Source organism: Lathamus discolor, chromosome 12 (genome assembly GCF_037157495.1).
Source record: "Lathamus discolor isolate bLatDis1 chromosome 12, bLatDis1.hap1, whole genome shotgun sequence".
Taxonomy (NCBI): domain Eukaryota; kingdom Metazoa; phylum Chordata; class Aves; order Psittaciformes; family Psittacidae; genus Lathamus; species Lathamus discolor.
Window position 1 is genome coordinate 5,550,637 of NC_088895.1, and position 18,647 is coordinate 5,569,283.

Sequence of the window (18,647 nt, forward strand, 5' to 3'; positions counted from 1 at the left end):
TCCCGCCCGGCCCGCCCCGTTCCGCCCCGACGGCGTTCGGCGTCTGGGCGGAGCGGGGCGGGACGAACGGGACCCCCCTCCCGCCCCTGGCCTCCGTGCAGCCGGGTCCCGTTGCTCCCCCGGGGGTGATACTTCGCCTCGTCGCCGTGTTTTTGCATCTGCAGATGAGGGAGCAGCGGCTGGAGCCAGCCAAGTCAAGGCTTCCAGTCCTGCAACTGGGTTCCGTCCGTGTTGGGATGGCTTTAAACTGGTCAGTTTAAAGGTGGCTTTCATCTCTCCTGCCTAGGGGTATCCAGGACTAAAAGCGATCCTTTTAGACCCTCTTAGACTGCTCACTTCCCATGGGGAGCATCCCTGCTGAAGCCGTGTGTGCGTGTGTAGCCCTTCGTACCGTTTCCTAGAAGGCTTTTGCTGTGCGGGATGCTGAGGGAAGGAAGAGAGCAGCTCCCCATTTTGGAGATACCGATGCCTCCATCTGCTCAGCCACCTGGAGATGGAGGCAGCAATGCACAGATCTGGTTTCTTGGTTCCTGTTTCCACGAGGGAAGCCCTGGACTGTGTTAGCATCTCCTCAGTAGACTGAGTTTAGCTGCAAATTGTTTCAAGAAATGTATGCAAATAAGAAAACTTTGATCTCCAGCTGCCTGGGCTGGCGTGCAGGGGGTGGGTAAGGCTTCCTGACATCTCAGGCTTTATTACTATCATGTTGTTCATGTTTTGTTTTATGGGAACCATACTGAGGATGTAAATACTGGGTACAGTAAGCAGATGTGAGAAGGAGCCTGGTTGTGGCTGTGCTTGGAAGATGCTGCCGTGCTCCTGTACCGGAGCAGTGGGTTTGGTCCATCCCTGAGGCCGTACTTGTGAGAAGGAAAGGGAAGGGAAGGAGGGAAAAAGCAGAAGGGAAGAATCAAGGAGTTGGTGTTCATGGGGCTCAGACTTCACGCTGTGAAATCTACCCTTTTCCCACTATTCCGGCTGTGCTGTGGGAATGCACAGCAGATCCTGCTTTCCTGCCTTGCTCTGAGCCAGACAGCTGGGTCCGAGCAAGAAAAGCTTCCCTGCCTTTGTCTCTCTTTTCTTTAGTGCCTTTTATTCTAATGCCGGTGTCTCTGGGAGCTCAGTGCTTTCCAGCCCATGGCAGTGGAGCCTGCTGGTGCCCAGGGAATTCGGGGAGAGGCATGGGAGCAGCATGTGAAGCAGTGACGGGCGGTTTGGCTCTGCTCAATAAAGGGCGATTTTTGAAGGGGATGTTGTGGGAAACATGGTGCTTGCAGAGATGGGACTGTGTGTGAGAGCTGCTGGCTCCTGCCAAGGCTCTTAGCACAAAAGAAAGTGCCTGGTGTGTTTGGGATTACAGATATTTCCCAGACAAGCAAACAGATGTTCAGGAGCCAGAAAATGGCCCATTGGGTGTTTTGGGGTTTGTGTGCTCACCTTCTGCAGAGAGCCCTATGTGCAGCCTGCAAAAGTCCTTTTGCTAGTGCTGCTGTGCTGGGAGGTCTCTCAGCCGCTGCCTGTCCTGTCTGTGCAGCACTCATCCCTACCTCTGCAGTTCGGCTGCTGGCAGATGGGCACAGGGCTCCCACCCCAGCCTCAGAGCTCCACCAGCCCAACGTCTCTCAGTAAAGGCTCTGTCTGCTTGCTTTCCTGTCACTCCTGCCCAGGCTGGAGCCAAATATGAGGTTCAGGGATCTCGAGATGGCTGCAGAAGCTCAGCAGAAGCCTTCATGACTGGGAGGTCCCAGTGGTCACTGATGTTGCTGATACAGCATCTTCATGCTAGCTCTTCTTGCTCAGCATCTGCTTCACTGCCTTCCAGGCCTAGCAAGCAGCAGAGCTCTCGTTGGTTTTCCAAGTCCTTCTGGCCACAAGCATTAGCTCTTCTCCACTTCCCTGGTACTTTCCAGGAAGGAGGGACTTTGTCAATACCTGGGCAAGCGATGTGGCATTGTAATGTGTCTCAATGGGAACCACCAACTGGGGACAACCTCTCTCAGCAGCCCTTTCCCCAGCAGGTGTTTGGTGGAAGGAGACTGTGAGAGGGAGGAAGGGAACACCAGGTCCAATTCTGCTCTTTCAAAGTAGAACTCTTCCAGCTCATGGGCCGCTTGGGTATGAAACTGCTGTGATGCCCTTTGGACTGAGAGGAGGTGGGGGAAGAGGTCTCTGATCAGAGCAAATGGGAGAGGGGAAAGAAGTGAGAGACAAACTGAATTTAAATGGATTAAGCCTTTCTTGTCTAAAGTCCTTTGTTTCCTGCCACCTCCCTGGTGCGACTTTCACAGCTGTTTTCTGTGTGGCTGGGGACGTGGTTTTAGGCTCCTTGCAAAGCGAGCATGAGTTTTACACCTTCTGGGCATTTCCCTGAGCAGCTGGAAGAGGGTCCAGGAGCCAAATCCCCAGGACAGTGAAACCCCTTTGACTTCCCTTCTCTAATGTCTTTTCTCTTCTCTCTGTAGGTGATGGCCTCATGAATTGATGCCTCCGGTACCACTGATCAGTGGGCGACAAATGGGACGAATCCCCATCAGGCAAGTCTTTGTTCTCGGCCTTTCGCCTTTGGATTCCCCTTTTCTTTGGCTCTGACACCTTTTTTTTCTCCTGGGCAGCTGAAGCGGGTGTTTGTACAGGTGATGCAAACAAGGTGCAAACAGGGCTGGGGTCGTGCACCCTGAACTGCCCTCGAAACACCAGTGATCAGGAGTATTTCTTGAAGAGGCCTTGAATTACTCAGTTTTCCCCCTCAGCTGGCAGCCCAAAGCATGGGCATAGGCAGGGGGCAAGGGAAGGATGTGGAGTTAGGGGAAATTTGGCCTTTGGGCCTTGACTCAAAAGTGGAAAGGTAAAGTCATGTAAAAATGTCTGCTGGTCAGCAAAATGCTTTGCTTCAAAACCCCTTTGAGCTTTTTAAAATCTTTCTAATGAAAATGGCTGGAATTGTGCAGGCTGTCCTGGATCCAAACAGTGCACCATGAAAATGCCGGAATAAAATGTGTTGATTTTTTCCCAGACTTCAGTGTAACCAGGCCGGGGCAACATTCCCACTATGGATTTCCAGGAAGTTTTGCTTGGTCCACTACTACTTATTTCACACTTATTTTGTTTTGCCTTAAAAAAAAATCCCTTCCTTGGTCATAATTCTGTGTTGAACCCAGCAGTGCAGAGTGTGAACAGGTTGGGTGCACTGGATGAAACCAAGGGGCAGGTGTGGAGCAGAGCTCCCTGGCTGGGTGCATGGCTGCCTGCAGAGCTGCTGGGCAGCACTGCTGCCTCCTCCAACCTCGGAACAAGCGAGGTGGTGCCAGGACTGTCCTGCCCCTTGCCGTGCAGAGGTGCATCTGCACAGGGCTCCAGTCAAGGAGCGGGTCCCTGGGGCAGCCGCAGCCTCAACCCCATAGCTTGCACCGCAGCTCAAGTGGTGCCCATGTAGCTGCGGGGTCCGGCGGCTCTTCCTCCCCTGTGTCACCCTGGGATTCAGCCCCTGAGGATAATCTCCCTGCTGGGCCGTGCTCTGGCAGGGCAGGGGCAGGCTGCAGGCTCAGGAGAGGCGCACCACGGTGTTTGTTGTCTAATCAGCGCCTGCCCCCGTGCCAGGAGCCGTGCGCACACAAACAGTGCAGGGCTCCGGTGAGAAGCGCTGCCTGCGCGATAAGCCGGGCAAGGAAAACACATCCATCTTCATGTCTCTTGGCCTGAGACGGAGTTTCATCTGCTGGCATTTTCCTGGCGCAGGCTCAGGGCACACCACAATTCACCTGAGGAGCCAGACGCCGGGGAGCCAGCTCCCATTCCTGGCGAGAGGTGTCAGCCCCGACTGGTGCAGAGTGCGAGGAGCTGGCAGGTGAGGCCCTGCGGGTGCTCGGGGATGGGTCCAGCCCTGCAGCAGCCTGGACCTGGCTGCATGTCACCAGCAGTTGTGTTCATCACCTGAGCAAAAGGCTGAGAACAGAAAGCCTGCCCAGGCTCCCTGTGCCCAGCCGTGCAGAGCCGGGTTAAGAGCCCCCAGCTCGCTGCCTGGACAGGGCAGAAGTGGCTGAGAGATACCGAGCCGAGCAGAAACTCGATCCAGCCTGCGGCTGCTCCGTGCCTGATAAGGGCGCTGCTAGTGCCGTCTTGCAGCGCTCTCGACCTGCCAGTGCTCCACAAATGAGACGTCCTGGGGAAGCGCCCCCCACCCCTTGGCTCCCTCTGATCCCCTCTGAAGCTGAGCGGAGCCTGGAATGTCTGCTGGGATGTGATTCCCTCTAGCCTAAGGGGGACTGCGTTAATAAACCCAGGCTGAGCGGTGGAGGCGAGGGAGGAGGAGGCAGGGCTGGTGAGATGAGCCTCACAAACAAGTCGCAGGTCTGATGGAAATGTCCCGTCCTGTCCTCTCACCCTCCCCCTGTCCCTGGAGCTGAGCTGTGGAATTCAGGGTGTGGGTCGGGGCTCTACTTCATGCACGTTTCTGCTCAGAGCAGCCAAGCCCCTCGCCTCCCTCCCTCTCCTCCCTCCTCAGCAAACGCTGCTGAACTCACCTCCCCGCACCAGGTACCACTCCCCCAGCCCCTCTCAGCGCAGCCCCGCTGTGATGGGACCCTCCTGCCCCTCCACACCGCTCAGGCTTCATCCCGCTGCCTGCGTTTGCCTGTGATGAGTGGGAGGTGTCCGTCCCCGGCTTGGCAGGCCAGGGCCAGCAGTGGGAAGGGGAGAGTGCTCCCCACATCTCAGTATGACCGGGATGGATGTGTTCACAGCCGAGAGAGTCAAGCTGGACTTGTTGGTTCCCCAGCATGAGCGTAGTGCTGTGGGCTTTGACCGAATGAAGCTGTGTGGAGGGAGTAAGGATGTGAGCCAGGAGGGAAGAATGACAAGAGAGCAAGTGAACTCAGGCCAGAGGAGATAAATGGGAAGAGAAATCACGGAGGTGTGGGTTTCCATGGGTGAGTGCTCTCGGCTCCCAGGGGATGCAAAGCCTCTGACAGCTGTTAATTTATGCAGCAGTGATGCAGTGTCCTGCAGCTCGGACCCCATGCTGCCCTGGGTGCTGTAGGGAAGGACACATCTGTGCCCCACGCTGCATTGCCACTAATGAGTGTCTGGCATAAACTGGCTGCTGGAACGTGGCAGAGCTTGGTGCCCAAGGTATTTTTCTACTTTCTCTTGGACAGCAGTTGCTGGACTCTGAGGCCACATCATCACAAACTCACCGTAGAGCCCTCAGATCCAGGGAAGCACCCAGAGACCAACCTGAACACCTCAAAGAACTGGCTTAAAGGAGCACTACAAGAGCTTGCACAAGGCTGGGAATGGATCCAGCACTGCATACACAGTGCCCAGCCCTTCCAGAGAGCCGCGGTGTTTGCTCAGACCACTGGTTTTGCAAAGGCCAGGCTGTTTCTACAGGAGAGAATGTATGGACTGTTCCTACAGAGCAGCCCATGGATGGACTCTGTATTGAGCTCAGCACTTTATGGAGGATTGCAGCTGGAACAAGAACATTGTGGCAAAAATCATGTCAAGCCAGAGCACACAACAAGATTTGCTTGTGCATTTGCAGGGGTTATTGACCCTCCATTTGAAAAGAAGACACCTCCATCTTCTTTTACAGAGGAAAAAAAAGATGGTCTCCAGTATTTAGTTTCCATCTGAGAAAAGATGCTGGAAGCTGGTGGCTGGAGAGCCTCAGTAGGGCAGGGAGAGCAATGTGGTCATTAAAACTCAGGAGATGTTTTGGAGAGCTGAGACAAAGGACCCCAGTCACGGGTGGCTGTGAACTGCTCGTGTAGAGGCTGCAGCATCACACAAGGTCTCTCTGGCTATGTCTTTGCTTGAGAAGGGGGAGATGGAGGAGGTAGTAACTGTAATATTCTAGTTCAAAGCAGTAGCTGTTCATGGGTTGGTGCTAACAGCCTCCTAGAAGGTCACGGGTGCCTCTGCCTTACACAGACCCCATCCTCGCTTCTGTATTTGCTCACGAGTTGTTTTACTACAGACACCTCCCAGCCTGGAGCTGTGCTTGGGAAACCACCGTGCACAGCTCCTGCTTGCTGTGGCTGCACCAGGCTGGGGGGAACCAGACCAGGCAGGGAGCAGCTGTGTGAGAGTGGAAGGGAATGGCCTCCGGGCAGGCATTTGGGTGAGGAGGAAATGCAAAGTCCATTGACCAGGACAGCACGGGTAACACAGGGAGCCTGTAAAGGTGTGAGATCCCTCCAGGGCCCGCTCAGCACCGTTATCTCCTGCTGGAGATGCCAGCTCCCTGCTTTGGGCTCCCTGAACCTGCCTGGCAGAGCACAGGCAGAGCAGAGGCAGCAAAGGGCAGTGCCTCACTGTTCAGATCCTCCACACACACCAAACCAACCTGTGCTGGCTTCTTGGCTGCCTTGCTCATGGGGTGCTCTGCAGCCGTGAAGGAAATGAAACAAAAGCTCTGGGCTCAGGTTTGCTGCCTTGTCCCGTATTTAGCAGGTGAACTCACAGAGCTCACAGTAATTGTCATCCTCATTCTCTGAGGATACACCGGTGGTGTATTGACAGAGGTGATTTCTTGACTAGGTCTGACTGAGGAATCTGAGGACACAAAAGCCCTTCTTTCAGTTACAACTTACGGCATCAGCCTTCAGCTGGGATCAGAACAGGCCTCTGAGTGCACAAGCCCTGATGCTGGCTGTGTGAATATAAAGGAATTTGAACTTCTGAGATACAACTGCCACTGAGGAAGAGGAGATTTGGAAAAGTTCTCTTCCTGTTGCCCCTTCCTTCCTCACCCGGAGGGGAGGGCATCCTCATTCCACACTGGGGCACCAGGGGAGGTTTGAGTCGTGCAGGTAAACACAGAGATGTACCTGCACCTCCCAGGACCCGTGGGCATGGCTGAGAGAAGCTGCTTTGGATGGGGAAGAGCTCTCCAAAAGCCTGGAGCAGAGCAGCCCAGCTCAGGTGTGCTCCAGCAGCCAGACCCTCGGGCTGTGATGTGAGTGTATTGAGGTCTGGAAGAGCCATCAGACCAGAAGTGGGCTAGCAGGAATGAGTTAAAATCCTTTCCTTTGCTTGGTGAAATTTATTGAAAACTACATTGTTCATCTGCTGAAACTTCACAGCTGTTGAGATTGCCCTGGGGGCAAACCACATCCAAGAAATGGCATGTAGATCCTGGGAGCACCAGACTTGAAAGCTGAGACGGCCTCTGTAGTGCTGCCTCCCCTTCCCGTGCAGTCACGTCCAGCCATCTGCAGCTCCTCTGCTCAGACACCGCGGTTTCTCTTCCTCCCTTTTCTCATCTCTGACTCTTGCCATAAGTCACTTCATTCCAGGCGTTGTATTTTGGCTAAAAAGAGACAGAGGAAGGATGCAGACAGCAAGAGGTCTGTGTGGGGAGGGTGTGCTCAAAGCCCATAGCACCCAGCCTGACACAGGGCTGTGTGCCACGCTGCCGTGGTGGGGCCATCAAATGCCACCTACCTGTGATGCCACCACTTTGTTATCCCTCGGGGGAACGTCAGTGAGGCAGGACCATGGGAAATGTGCCCCTTTGCGCAGGAGAAATCTGTGAATTCCACTTAGTGATAGCAACTTTCCATTTTTATCTGATTGTCAGTTGAAACTTCTGCGTGCAGAAAACCTTCTAGAATGAAAAAGCAGTGCTTGTGTATTCACATCCGACCTGAAAGCTCTGCGTGGACTTGGGAGACTGAAACCCACCGCTCGGCACAAAGCAAAGTCAGGACTAGCCAGAGCTCAAAGATGAAAATTAAAGCGGGACACAAGAAACCCACTGACTGCAATGCGTTCAGTCATAGGTGATTCACGGAGTAATTTTGGGTAGCAAACCCACTGCTAAGAACTGGAGATTTGTTTCTTTTCTTGGTTTTTTAGGGGGGAGGGATTGTCCACAAACAAAAATATTGGCTAATTCATCAGACGCTTTTCTTCTGCTTTGAATAGTGTGCCCAGATCCCCGAGCAATCATCCCGTGCAATTTGCTGTTAACCTAAATAACTTAAATTCAGGTACACCCAGAGCACTGCCCAGATTTGCCCCTGCACGCAGTAATTAGGGTTCTCCAAGCGCAAACCTGCAGCTCGGGAGGCTCCATCAGCATCTCCAGATGGATACCTGCTGGTGGCGGCCTGTGGCAGGGACGTGCTGCAGCCTGGCATGGCTGGAGGGAGAAGGCTTCGGTAGGAGTGTGACACTTGTCACCGATCCCCGAAGCAGATACGCTGTGAAACTGCAGCCTGGTGAAGACAGACCCGATGGAGGGGCAGAGACAGGTAGGGGGGGCAGGAGGCCGGGTATTGCATTCCTTACCTGTGAAATAACCCCTCGCGATGCAAATGCTTGGGGAATTCCTAGAGCAATTTGTAGCCCCGTTTCGGCTGTGACAGCGTCAGGATTGAAGCGAGGCAAACTCTGAAGGGGGAGATGATTATCTGCTTTTAGAGCAATGGGGAGGAAGCAGCGGGAACAACAGGCCTGGTTTTTACAGTCTTTGTCTCACCTGATCCTGCTGCTAACATGAGGAACGCACAGACCGGTGCACTGGGTTACCCAGAAACAGCTGGGTTTGGGGAAAGCTTCCCAGAGATATTCAGGAATCAATTACTCTCTTTCATATTTGTGTCCCTTGATCCAGAGTTAACCTTCAAGTGCAGGCAAGCCCCAACACTTGAACTATGTAACGAGGGATCTTCTGGAGCAGGGGAAGAGAGAGGGGCAGAAACGAAGCTAGTTGATTGAATCAAAGCCCAAATTTAGGCTGAAAAATAGGGAGATTGGGAAGTTTGGCCAGGGAAGCAGTGAAACTATTACTTGGGAAAAGAACTGATACTCAGAAAAAATAAGTGAAAACTGATCTATAGATGCAAAGAGGAGGCTGGCTGCTCCAGGGCTCTGCGCAGGGACACCTCCCAGCGCTTCCGCCTCCGATGCTGAGGACATTCCAGCCGGGAGCAGAGGGCTTGGTGCGGGTGGAGCTGTGCACACTCAGTCGGCCACAGTAAATTACCCCATAGCAAAGCCGGGGTTGCTGCGCTCCTCGGCACATACCCGGCCTCCCACTGCACAGGGGAGCTTCGTGTCTAATTAACCAAATCAAAGGGACCCCAGACGCAGCTTCAAGGGCCGCTCTCAGCGTGAAGCCCAGGCTCCTCCAGCAGCTTGCCCTGCACATAGTGGAACTAATGAACCCTGAGTTCTTATGGATGGAGGGCTGGCATTCCCTGTGCCCCTGCAAGTCAGTCCTCTTCCTTCCCCAGCACATGCTCAGCTTCTTCCTATAACCAGGGATGAACCAGGAGGGCAGAAGAGCCTGTGGTGTTGTACCCCGAGCCCCACGCACTGACGGGCTGCACCGTGCCCATGGCACAGAGCTGAACTTGGGGTTTCCTCACAGTGAGGTGCTGCTCCCTGAGGTCACCCTTGTTTTCCCTTCTTTTTCCCTCTGAAGACCTCTGTTTCCCCACAAGTGCTCATGGCTCGGTGGGACGGGGCTGCGAAAGGAAACTTTGCTTCCCATGATCCATGGATCCATGGGAAAAGGAACAAGTGCAGGTGCTGCTGGTGCAGGGGCTTTCCAGTCACATCCTCATGGATTTACAACTGCTTTTCGCCCCTCTCCTGTCAGTGGGCAGGACAGGCAAATGCCACATGTAAAATGCTGCTGCTCCAGCTGATAGCAGAACCACACAGCAGCTCCCTGGCGCTGCAGGAGGCAGGATTTGGGGGTGTTACCCCTCCAGAGACCAGAGCTGTGCGTGTTTGAGGCACAATCCCTTTGCTCCGGAGCACGGGAGCTGCAGCCCTCCCCTGCCTGCACGGCTCCATTGCCGAGGGGGCAGCTTGCTTTACAAATGCTTTTCTCTTCCTCTCGTGCTGGAAATCTGATTCTACAAAAACATTTACACAGCAGCTAATTGCCAGCCCTGCAGTGACTTAGCTCTCTAATTCCTGCCAGTCAATGAACCAGCCCCAAGAGCCGGCTTTCATAACGTGCTCAATGTACAAACACAGCCCTGGAGACATGGCAGAGCTGGGATTATTTTAGGGATTTTTTCCTGGACAACTTCTGGATCCTCCTCAATTTTTGAAATGTCTTTTACTCCACAGGGCATAAAGAACATCCAAAGATGGAGCAGGCGACCGGGCCCGTCCCAGGGAGACACTGAGCAGACATGGACCCAGAGGCCCCAGAGACCAGCTGGGGTGCCAGGGCAGAGATGATTGCCAGGAAATTGGTTTGAAGGTAAAGCTGGCGTCGTCCAGCCTGGCTGTTCGCTATTTGAGGGCTCATCATCATCTTTCCATGGATTCCTCCTTCCCAACTATGTCCACGCCTTGCAGAGGGTTCCTTGATCTGCTGGTTTGTAACTAGAGGGCTGCTGCAAAAGTTGTTGTGCTGCCCAGTGGCTTAGACCACATCATTCCTCCCCGTGCTCCTCCCTGGCACCCTCTTTTCTCTGCCCCAATTGTGGACTCTTCATCTTCCCCCTCCCAGCCCTTCATTATCCACCTCTCCTCCACCCAGCATCTCCCATGCAACAGAGACTGTCTCCATCGCCCTCTCCCAACAAGCCCCTTCATGCTCTCTCCTGCTTTGCCCCACACCTGGGAGACGCGCGCTCTGGGCGTTTGCAAAGCCTCCCCATCGCGCTCCTGGAAGCTGTTCTTTGTCACCCCACCTGCAGAAGCCCCCACCGCAGGGGCGCTGCGCTGCGCTCGCCGCCGGCAGGCAGCGCCTCCCCGCTCCCCGCTGCGTGGCCGGGCCGCTCCCGGGCATTCCTGCCCGCCTGCCCGGCCCCGCAGAGCTCCGTCCGCCGGCTCCGTGGCGCTGCAGCGCCCAGCAGCGCACGGTCCTCACCCGGCGCTGCGAGCCCAGAACGGAGCCGAGGCACGGCTGGGCCCGGCGCTGTGTCAGTGGCCCGCACGGGGGCAGAGCTGTCACATCGGTCCCGACCCTGCCTCCTCCGGAGCCGCCCCTCCGCTGCTCCCCGGGGCGGCTGCCGGCCCCTCGGGCGCCCGCTCGTAACGGGCCGTTAAACACCGGCGGCAGCTCGGCCCCAGGCCTGCGGGACCGGGCGAGGCAGGCTCCCTGGGCACCGCGCCAGCGGCCGCCCGGGCCGGGGGAGAGGCCGGCACCGGCGGTCGGGTGCGGGAGCGGGAGGGAGCGGGCTGCGGCTCCGCGCTCGGGAGGCAGCTCCGCTGGGCGCAGGGCCCCGGGGGCAGCGCGGGGGGCAGCGCGGGGCCCAGCCCGTGCGCCGGGCCGGAGGCGGCCGGGGCCGGGGCCCGCACCGGGCCTTGCGCGCCCTCTGCCGGGGTCAAGCGGCGCAGGGCCGGGAGGCGGTGCTCGGAGCCGCCCCCTCCCTCTGTGCGCATGCGCCGAGCGTGCGCCCCTCGTCACGTGGCGGCGGCGGCTTCTCTTAAGGCGGCACGCGGGGCGGGGCGGGAGAGCGTGAGGCGATGGCGCGCGGCAGCAGGAGCGTGGGGCGCCCCGCGGCGGCCCCGGCCCCGGCCAGGTACGGGGGGGCACGGCGGGACCGGGGGTGCGGGCTCTGCCCCCCCCCGCCGCCGCCGCCGCCTGACCCGGGTGTCCCCGCAGCCCGCCCCCGGCGGCCCCGGTGCCCGCGGCGCAGCCCGGGCTGATGGCGCAGATGGCGAGCACGGCGGCCGGCGTGGCCGTGGGCTCCGCCGTGGGACACGTCGTGGGCAGCGCCCTCACCGGCGCCTTCAGCGGCGGCTCCTCCGAGCCGGCCAAGGCGGCGGCTCCCGCGCAGGTGAGCCCGGAGCCGGGCGTCCTTGGGCCGCCCTTCGCGGCGGGGCCTGGCTCGGCACAAGGCGGCGGGGCCGGTGCTGGCTGAGGGGCTGGCGCTGCCCCCCGAGCCCCGTCCTGAGCAGGCCCTCGCTGCCGGGCCCCGCCGCAGCCCGTGTTCCAGCAGCCCAGCTACGGCCCCTGCCACTACGAGATGAAGCAGTTCCTGGAGTGCGCCACCAGCCAGAGGGACCTGACCTTGTGCGAGGGCTTCAACGAGGCGCTGAAGCAGTGCAAGCACAGCAATGGTGAGGCTGGGGGCGGCGGGGGAGCTGCGGCCGGAGTGCCCGAGAGGGGGCAGAGTCGCAGGGGCGCTCTGTCGAGGTTAGGGCGCCCGTCAGGGCTCTGAATGGGGAGCAGCTCTGTCCTCCCCGTGTGCTGGAATGCAGAAGGGAGCTGGAAAGGGCAGGGGAGATGGTCCTGGCCGTGTCCTGTGAAGGTGGTGAGTCTGCAGGTGCTCTCTTAGATGTCCCTCTCTTATGCTTTGGGAAGCTTGCTGCTTTCCCTGCTTGATGCCCTCATTCTTGGCGCACCCGCTAAAGGCAGGTGTCGGGAGTTACGTCTTGATCTGGTCACCTTTAAGTAAGAGCTGCTGGAACATGCACCCAATGCTGAACTTGTGCTTTCTCCCCGCAGGTGTTTCTTCTCTCCTGTGAAGAACGTGTTCCCTTGCAGGGAAGAGGAGCCTGGTGTAGAGCCCTGCTGCCTGCAGGCAGTGGGAGGATGGACAGGGAGCGAGCTGGAGGGAACAGATGAGCCAGACAGGAGTTTTGTAGTGGTAACTCGCTTCTAGACTAGCAGGGGAGAGAAGGAATGGTTGGAGCTGCGAGACTGGCGTTCAGCTAGCGTATTTATTACAGAGAAATAAATGAGTTTATTTGGACCTATCACTTGTGCATGGTCTTTATTCAGTTCTCAAGCTAAAATCAAGCTACCCTAATGTTATCAGTTATCAGTATTCAAGGACAAGGCACAACTCCATATTTTATGCACAGGACTGCACCCACATGACTTGGCAAAAACAGATCCATGACTGAGCAGAGGCTGTATTGGCTGCCCTCCAATGGAGAGGTCATTGGAGATGGATGTGCCCTACAGTATCTCAGTCACAAACTCTTTTTCCACCAATCCCCTCTTCCTGAAGAGCTGTTCTGAGCCTGGAGCTAAGGAAGTACCCGTCTTGGCTGTGTGACAGGATACAGTTGGCTTAAGCCTTGGTGGGTTATGCAATGCTCTCAAGGTCACCAGCATCAGGTGGAGCTTGGAGCTGCTTTTCTCTCTGTCAGTGTAACAGAACAGTCAGTGCTGCCTCCAGCAGGGCAGCGCCTGTTGCTTGTGGTGTGAAAGGGTTTTGAGGTAGCTTTCAGATGCTGAACCGCTGAATTTCATGGCAGGATTAATCTGTTAGTTGCTGACCTCTCGCTGCTATATATGGGCAAGTTCTCAGCCTCTTGCCTGGATCTGTGCAGAAATCCAGGTCTACATGGGAAAAGCTGGCAGCAGGTACTGGAAGCTGGTGGTGCAAGTCCTGCCCCTTGTAAATGTCAAGACCTAACTCCTTGGTGGGTAATGTGCTGAGTTGTCCCTGCCCTTACCTGGGGTTTCTTGTGCTCTCCTGAGACAGCCAAAGGAAAAAGGGGTTGGACTCAAAGCCCAAGTGCTCTGTGTGCTGAGAAGCCCCAGGCTCCCGAGCAGGAGGAGCCACTGTGAAGGAGCTGCTGTAAGTGGCTCCCTTTAAGAAAAGAATGCTGGGGATGGATGGTGCTGAGGGGGTGGAAGCTACATGAGAGCCATCAGGAGCACCTGCAGCACCTGTGTGCGGTCTTCTGGCCCATTGTGGCTCAGTGCTGCTGCTGGAGCTCCTGAGCACCTTCCTGGTGACTGGTCTCTGGAAGGCCGCTGCCAGCACAGTGGTGGTGTTGGAGGTGGGCTCCTGCAGTGATGCTGGTGTGTGTTCCTCTGGCTTCGGTTTCCTTCAGAGCTTTCTCCTCCTGCCAGCAAAATGGGGAATGGATTCATCTCTCTCCTGGCTGAAAACTGAGCTCTGCCTGGGAAAGGTTCCTTCTCCCACAGTGCAGCCATCTCGGACAAACACAAGGTTCAGGTCTTACTCCAAGCTGGCTTCGGCTGCCTCAGAGCTACTGTGCCGCGTCCAAGTGAATAAAGCCCCTTTCCAAAGCTGTGTCGTTGTTTCTAGGAGGTAACGGGGTTGCTGTGGTGTGTCACCAACACCCCCAAAGCAGAGGCCGAGCTGTGCTGTCCCGCTGGATGACCGAGGCTGTAGTGCTCCTTTTCCCAGGTGAATTCAGATGCAGGGTTTCCCACGTTGCTCGGGTTCATCAGGGCTCCTCTTTCACCCAGCGGATCGATGCAGTCTGGAAGGGGAGAAACGTGAATAAGGTCCAATGTGCCCCCGCGCAGCCGGCACGAGCCTGTGGGGCTTTGCGGTGTTTTCCTTGGCAGGTTGTGCTTTGAAGCTGTGTTCAGGTCTCGAGGGGAGGAGGCTTGCTGCCCCTTTCCCTGTGCTGTGGGATGACCTGGGGTTCCCAGGCAGCCTGTTTGTCACCCTCAGCCGCTTCTCTGCCGGTGGGTGACGGACCTTCACTGCTGACTGCTCAGGGGCACTTGTACCTTCGGGCCTGCATTGACACCTTCTCTTCAGATGAGCAATGGGGTCAGGGCACAGCCCTGCAGGTTCACCATCTCTTGGCAGTTGTCTGCGCGCAGGGGGTGAGCCCTGAGATAGGAGCGTGGTCACCCTGGATCCAGGGGCCTGAAGGGCAGGAGGCACAGCGGGTGGCTGAGAAGTGCCCACTGCCACAGCCAGCAATGGCAGGGTCCCTGTGTGGCCCTCAGCAAGGCTCTGGGCTGCTCTATTACAGCCTCGTCTGCTGGTGTTTGATGCTGGGCATGCTCCAGGTTAGGAGCAGGGATGAGTTCTTTTGATCTGGGGAAAATGATTCTGGTTCATGCAGTGCCTCTGTTATTTCATCAGGCATGAGCAGGAAGTGAGCACTGGCCCCTTCCATGGGTCCGTGCTGGTCACAAGGGGAAGGAGCCGGAGGCTGTGGCTCCGTCACCGCAGGACACTTTGGCCATGATCTCTCACCGAGTTTGTCACGACTGAGAAACCCCGGGGGCTGACGCACGCCAGCGGCCGGAGCTGGGGGTGCGGCTCAAATGGCAGAGGGAGCAAAGGCTCCGCATGTGTCTAGTGGCTTCAGCTGCGCACGTCAGGCAAAGGCTCTGAGCCAAGTGGGCAAGGTCAGGGCAGGATCTGCCCATTCCCTCCCCGCGGCCGCAGATACCCGCTCTCCGAAGCTGAGGGACAGGCTTAGAGCCAGGGAACCCTTCTCACACGGCCGGAGCAGAGGAGCTCTGCTGGCAGCTGTCCCCTACCCCTTGGCTCTTCTGGTTGTGTCTGTATAAGCAGAGCCCCATCCAGTGATCCCCCAGAGCTGCCTCTGGCCTCTCTCCCTGCAATTAGCTCAGCTCTGCTGGGTTTTGTCCTCCACTGGTCATCGTGTAGAGGTTAAAGATCTCCCTTTTAAAACAGGTAACACAAAGGATGCAGCTGTGCCCGGCAGAGCTCTCCTGCCCTGCTCCCTGGGCACTGAGGTGCCCTGTCCCTCCCTATGAGGCCACTGCCTGGAAGTTGCTCCAGGTGCCCCACTGGCCCCCAGAGCTGAGGCGAAGCCGGTGCTTTCCCTCTCAGCCTGTGCCTCACTGTCACAAACACGCCATGGACAAGGCTCCTTTCTCCAAAATGCCCCTTCTTGCAGGAGGTGATTGATTTCCTTGGGCCTTGGTGGGTCTTCCTTTCACAGTCTGTCCGACCCATGGATGGGGGTGTGTGACGCGCCTCACCCAGCACACAGCACAGGGTGGCTCCTGTTCACCTCGTGGAGTTGAACACCCAGCCTTGAACGGGCTCTGGAGCTGGTCTCGTGCCGCTGGTACCGCCTGCTGTAGGGGCTGGCTGTGGCAAGTCGGATGCAACAGTTTTGCCTGGATGGGACAGAGCCGCAGGTACAGGGACTGCTGTGTGGCACCCATGAGCTCCACATCTCCCTGCCAGGTGCACAACAGCCCTTGCTGCCCAGCCATTTGCAGCAGTCCAGCTGCATAAGGTTCTGTGTGATCCCATCAGGTCTAACGGGCACCTTCCTGCTTCGTGATGCTGCAGGTGTGCGCCCTGCTCTGTGGCATCTGTGTTACAGCTGCTCTGATTGTCCCCATCAGCACCTTTTGCTCTCATTTTCCCCTCTCTGCTCCCAAGGGAGGTTATAGAAGTGCTTTTTTTAGATCAACTTGTAGAGAATGAGCTAAACCCAGACAATGCATTGAGTGCCCCTGCTCAGAGCAGTGCAGGGTGGCACCACAGCAAAGCAAGCTTCCAGCCTGCGCTCCCGCATCCTTGGGCGCACGTGGTGCTTCCTCGTCAGTTGCTCCCTGTGCCAGGGAGTTCTGACGCAGCCGGGCTCTACCTCAGAGCTGCATTTTCCCTCAAACCAGGAGCTTGCGTGGGCCAGGCCCGTCAGGAGCCACTTGCAAACATCTTTGCCTTGGGGACAGCCTGGGAGCAGGGCTGGGTGCTCCAGAGGGGAGGGAAAGAGCCATCCCTGCATGGTGACGTGGTGGTGCTGGTGGGGGCACTGCGACCACCCTGCAGCGAAGGCCTGCCATGGGCTGGTGTCTGCAGTGATGTGCTGGGGGGCCAGCCCCCGGCAGTGTAACGTGGCACCTCTGGCCCTGTGCTGGGGGTCACGGGCAGCGGGGTGCTACAGGTGCCGTGTCGGGCAGCCCTGGCGGTAACGGTCTGCTCTCCTTCCGCGCCAGCTGAGCTGCAGCCGCGTCTCGCTGCACCCGCTCCCTTGGGAAACGCCTTGTGGCCGGTGACCTCGGCAGCCACCCCGGTGCGTTTGCCCACAGCAGAGCTCTCGGCACCCGCGGCAGCTCCCGGCCTGTGCCGTGGGGCAGCCGTTCTTGGCGCAGCTGCATGGAGAAGGGGGCAGCAACTTTCCTTGTATTGCTTCTGCCATGAGCCAGCTGCCGGGGGGGCTCTGGCGCATCCTGTCATTGTCCCTGGTGGCAGCAGAGCCAGCTTCTCCCAGCCTGCTGCTGCCGCAGGGCACTCTTGGCATGGCGTGGCTCCGGCTCCTTGCGCAGTGGTGGCAGGGGGCAAAAGGTCCCAGGGAAACCTCTCTGTCCCCATCAGAGGGGAAGGCTGATCAGCGGTGCTGTACCCCAGTGCTGGGGCAGGGAGCGATGGGCTGCATCAGTGCGCCGGGAGGAAATGGCCTAGCCTGGGGTGACGCGGGTGGTGGGGCGCAATGCTCAGCTCTCACCCCACCGCTTCGAGCCCGCTCCCTGAGCCCTGGCTGCAGCAAAGCGAGCAACGTGAGGAGCTGGAGTCCCCGAGCCCCCTGTGTCATTTACATACACCTCAGCGGCAGCAGCACAGCCACCCGCGTTCCTGTAGCGCTGCAGACCCTCTCCAAAACAGGCTCCTGTCCTCTGCCTCTTGCCATGGCCCTGGGCTTCGTGGTCCTGCTCCTGGTGGGGATGATGGAGACAGGTAAGGGTGGTGTGGCTGAGCAAGCTGCTGTCTCGTGTAGGGTGGTGGCAGGACTGGGCTGTACAAGGGGATGTTTGTCTCAGCAGGGTGTTTCCTCCAGGGCTGTGATGGGAGGATGGAGGTTGGGTGATGGGATTGCCTCAAGGGACAGGGGGACGCTTTGGGGCTGAGGGTGATGTGGGACATGGCTCAGCCCATCAGTAACCGCATCCTTGGTGCACAGCTTCCAGGGCTGTGCCTGTGCTGACCCAGCCAGCCTTCATGTTGGTGCTGCCCGGGCAGACTGCTCACTTGTCCTGCATCCTGAGCCCCCAGTACAACATCAGTGACTTCGGCATCTCCTGGTTCCAGCAGCGCCCGGGGCACAACTTGACATATCTGCTCTATTACAACTCTGAGCAAGAGAAGCACAAGGCCACCAAGACTCCCGACCGCTTCTCTGCTACCAAAGACATCGCCAGCAACGCCTGCATCCTCACCATCACATCCATCTGTGATGAAGACAGTGGCAAGTATTACTGCTCCCTGTCGGCTGCCGTCAACTGGTTTTAGAAGCAAGAGAACAAAAGCTTTTTGCGTCTCCGCTTGCAAGCCTGACAAGAGTTATTCAGTAGGGAGGTGGCAGCCCTAGGAAGAACGGAAGAGGACGGAAAAGTGTGCTGCAGCGAGCCCGGCAGCACTGCGTTGTGCTGTTGAGGTGCAGCAACCTCCTGTTCAACCCCAGTGTCCCCCATGGAGCACTGGACAGCCTGACACGGTGCGAGAGCAGCCAGGGCTCGGCCCTGGGGCACATTAGCAGGGATTTCCTGCTGCGGTGCGAGCTCTGCCACCGCCGGGCTCTTCCACCACCTGGCACGACGTGGGCTTGATCCAGCTTGGGCTTCTGCGTGGTTTGTTTCACCTGGTAATAAAGGTCAATCCTTTGCCACGGGGCTTGTGTCGTGTGTGTGATGTCCTGAGGAGCCCCTGGTGCTCCTCTGCAGGGATGTGGCCGTGCCTGCGGGTACCCGATGAGGGTGACCCAGAGGCGCCGTGGTGGGGAGTTCGATGGGGTCCGCAGGACGCGGATGGAGCTCACCCATCCCTGGCAGAGCCCATCTTCACCAGAGCTGGAGACCTCGCTGCGCGGGGGCGCTGCCCCCATGCCCCCAGGACCTGTCCCCTTCCACAGCACCCTCAAAGCCGTCCCGAGGCCCCCAGCGCGTTCCTTCACCCGTGTCTCCGCGCAGCCATCTCCCCTCAGCACACACCCCAGACCCTGCTCAGCCCCAGCCCCCT

At 57.8% G+C, this 18,647-nt stretch overlaps 2 protein-coding genes and 1 long non-coding RNA gene across 3 annotated transcripts; all 3 read left to right on the forward strand.

Moving 5' to 3' along the window:
• Positions 1-96: 96 nt before the first annotated feature.
• LOC136020987 (uncharacterized) lies at positions 97-3,007 on the forward strand. The gene is made up of 2 exons (XR_010615622.1): positions 97-250; positions 2,463-3,007. It is a non-coding gene; the product is annotated as an uncharacterized LOC136020987 (long non-coding RNA).
• Positions 3,008-11,427: 8,420 nt separating this feature from the next.
• Positions 11,428-12,678, forward strand: CHCHD10 (coiled-coil-helix-coiled-coil-helix domain containing 10). The gene is made up of 4 exons (XM_065692701.1): positions 11,428-11,498; positions 11,582-11,756; positions 11,904-12,039; positions 12,428-12,678. Exons 1-4 carry the CDS (start codon positions 11,443-11,445, stop codon positions 12,445-12,447), a joined length of 387 nt encoding a protein of 128 aa, XP_065548773.1. The 5' UTR covers positions 11,428-11,442; the 3' UTR covers positions 12,448-12,678.
• Positions 12,679-16,159: 3,481 nt separating this feature from the next.
• Positions 16,160-18,301, forward strand: LOC136020918 (uncharacterized). Its single transcript, XM_065692577.1, has 2 exons — positions 16,160-17,369; positions 17,593-18,301. Exons 1-2 carry the CDS (start codon positions 16,832-16,834, stop codon positions 17,919-17,921), a joined length of 867 nt encoding a protein of 288 aa, XP_065548649.1. The 5' UTR covers positions 16,160-16,831; the 3' UTR covers positions 17,922-18,301.
• The last annotated feature ends 346 nt before the right edge of the window (positions 18,302-18,647 follow it).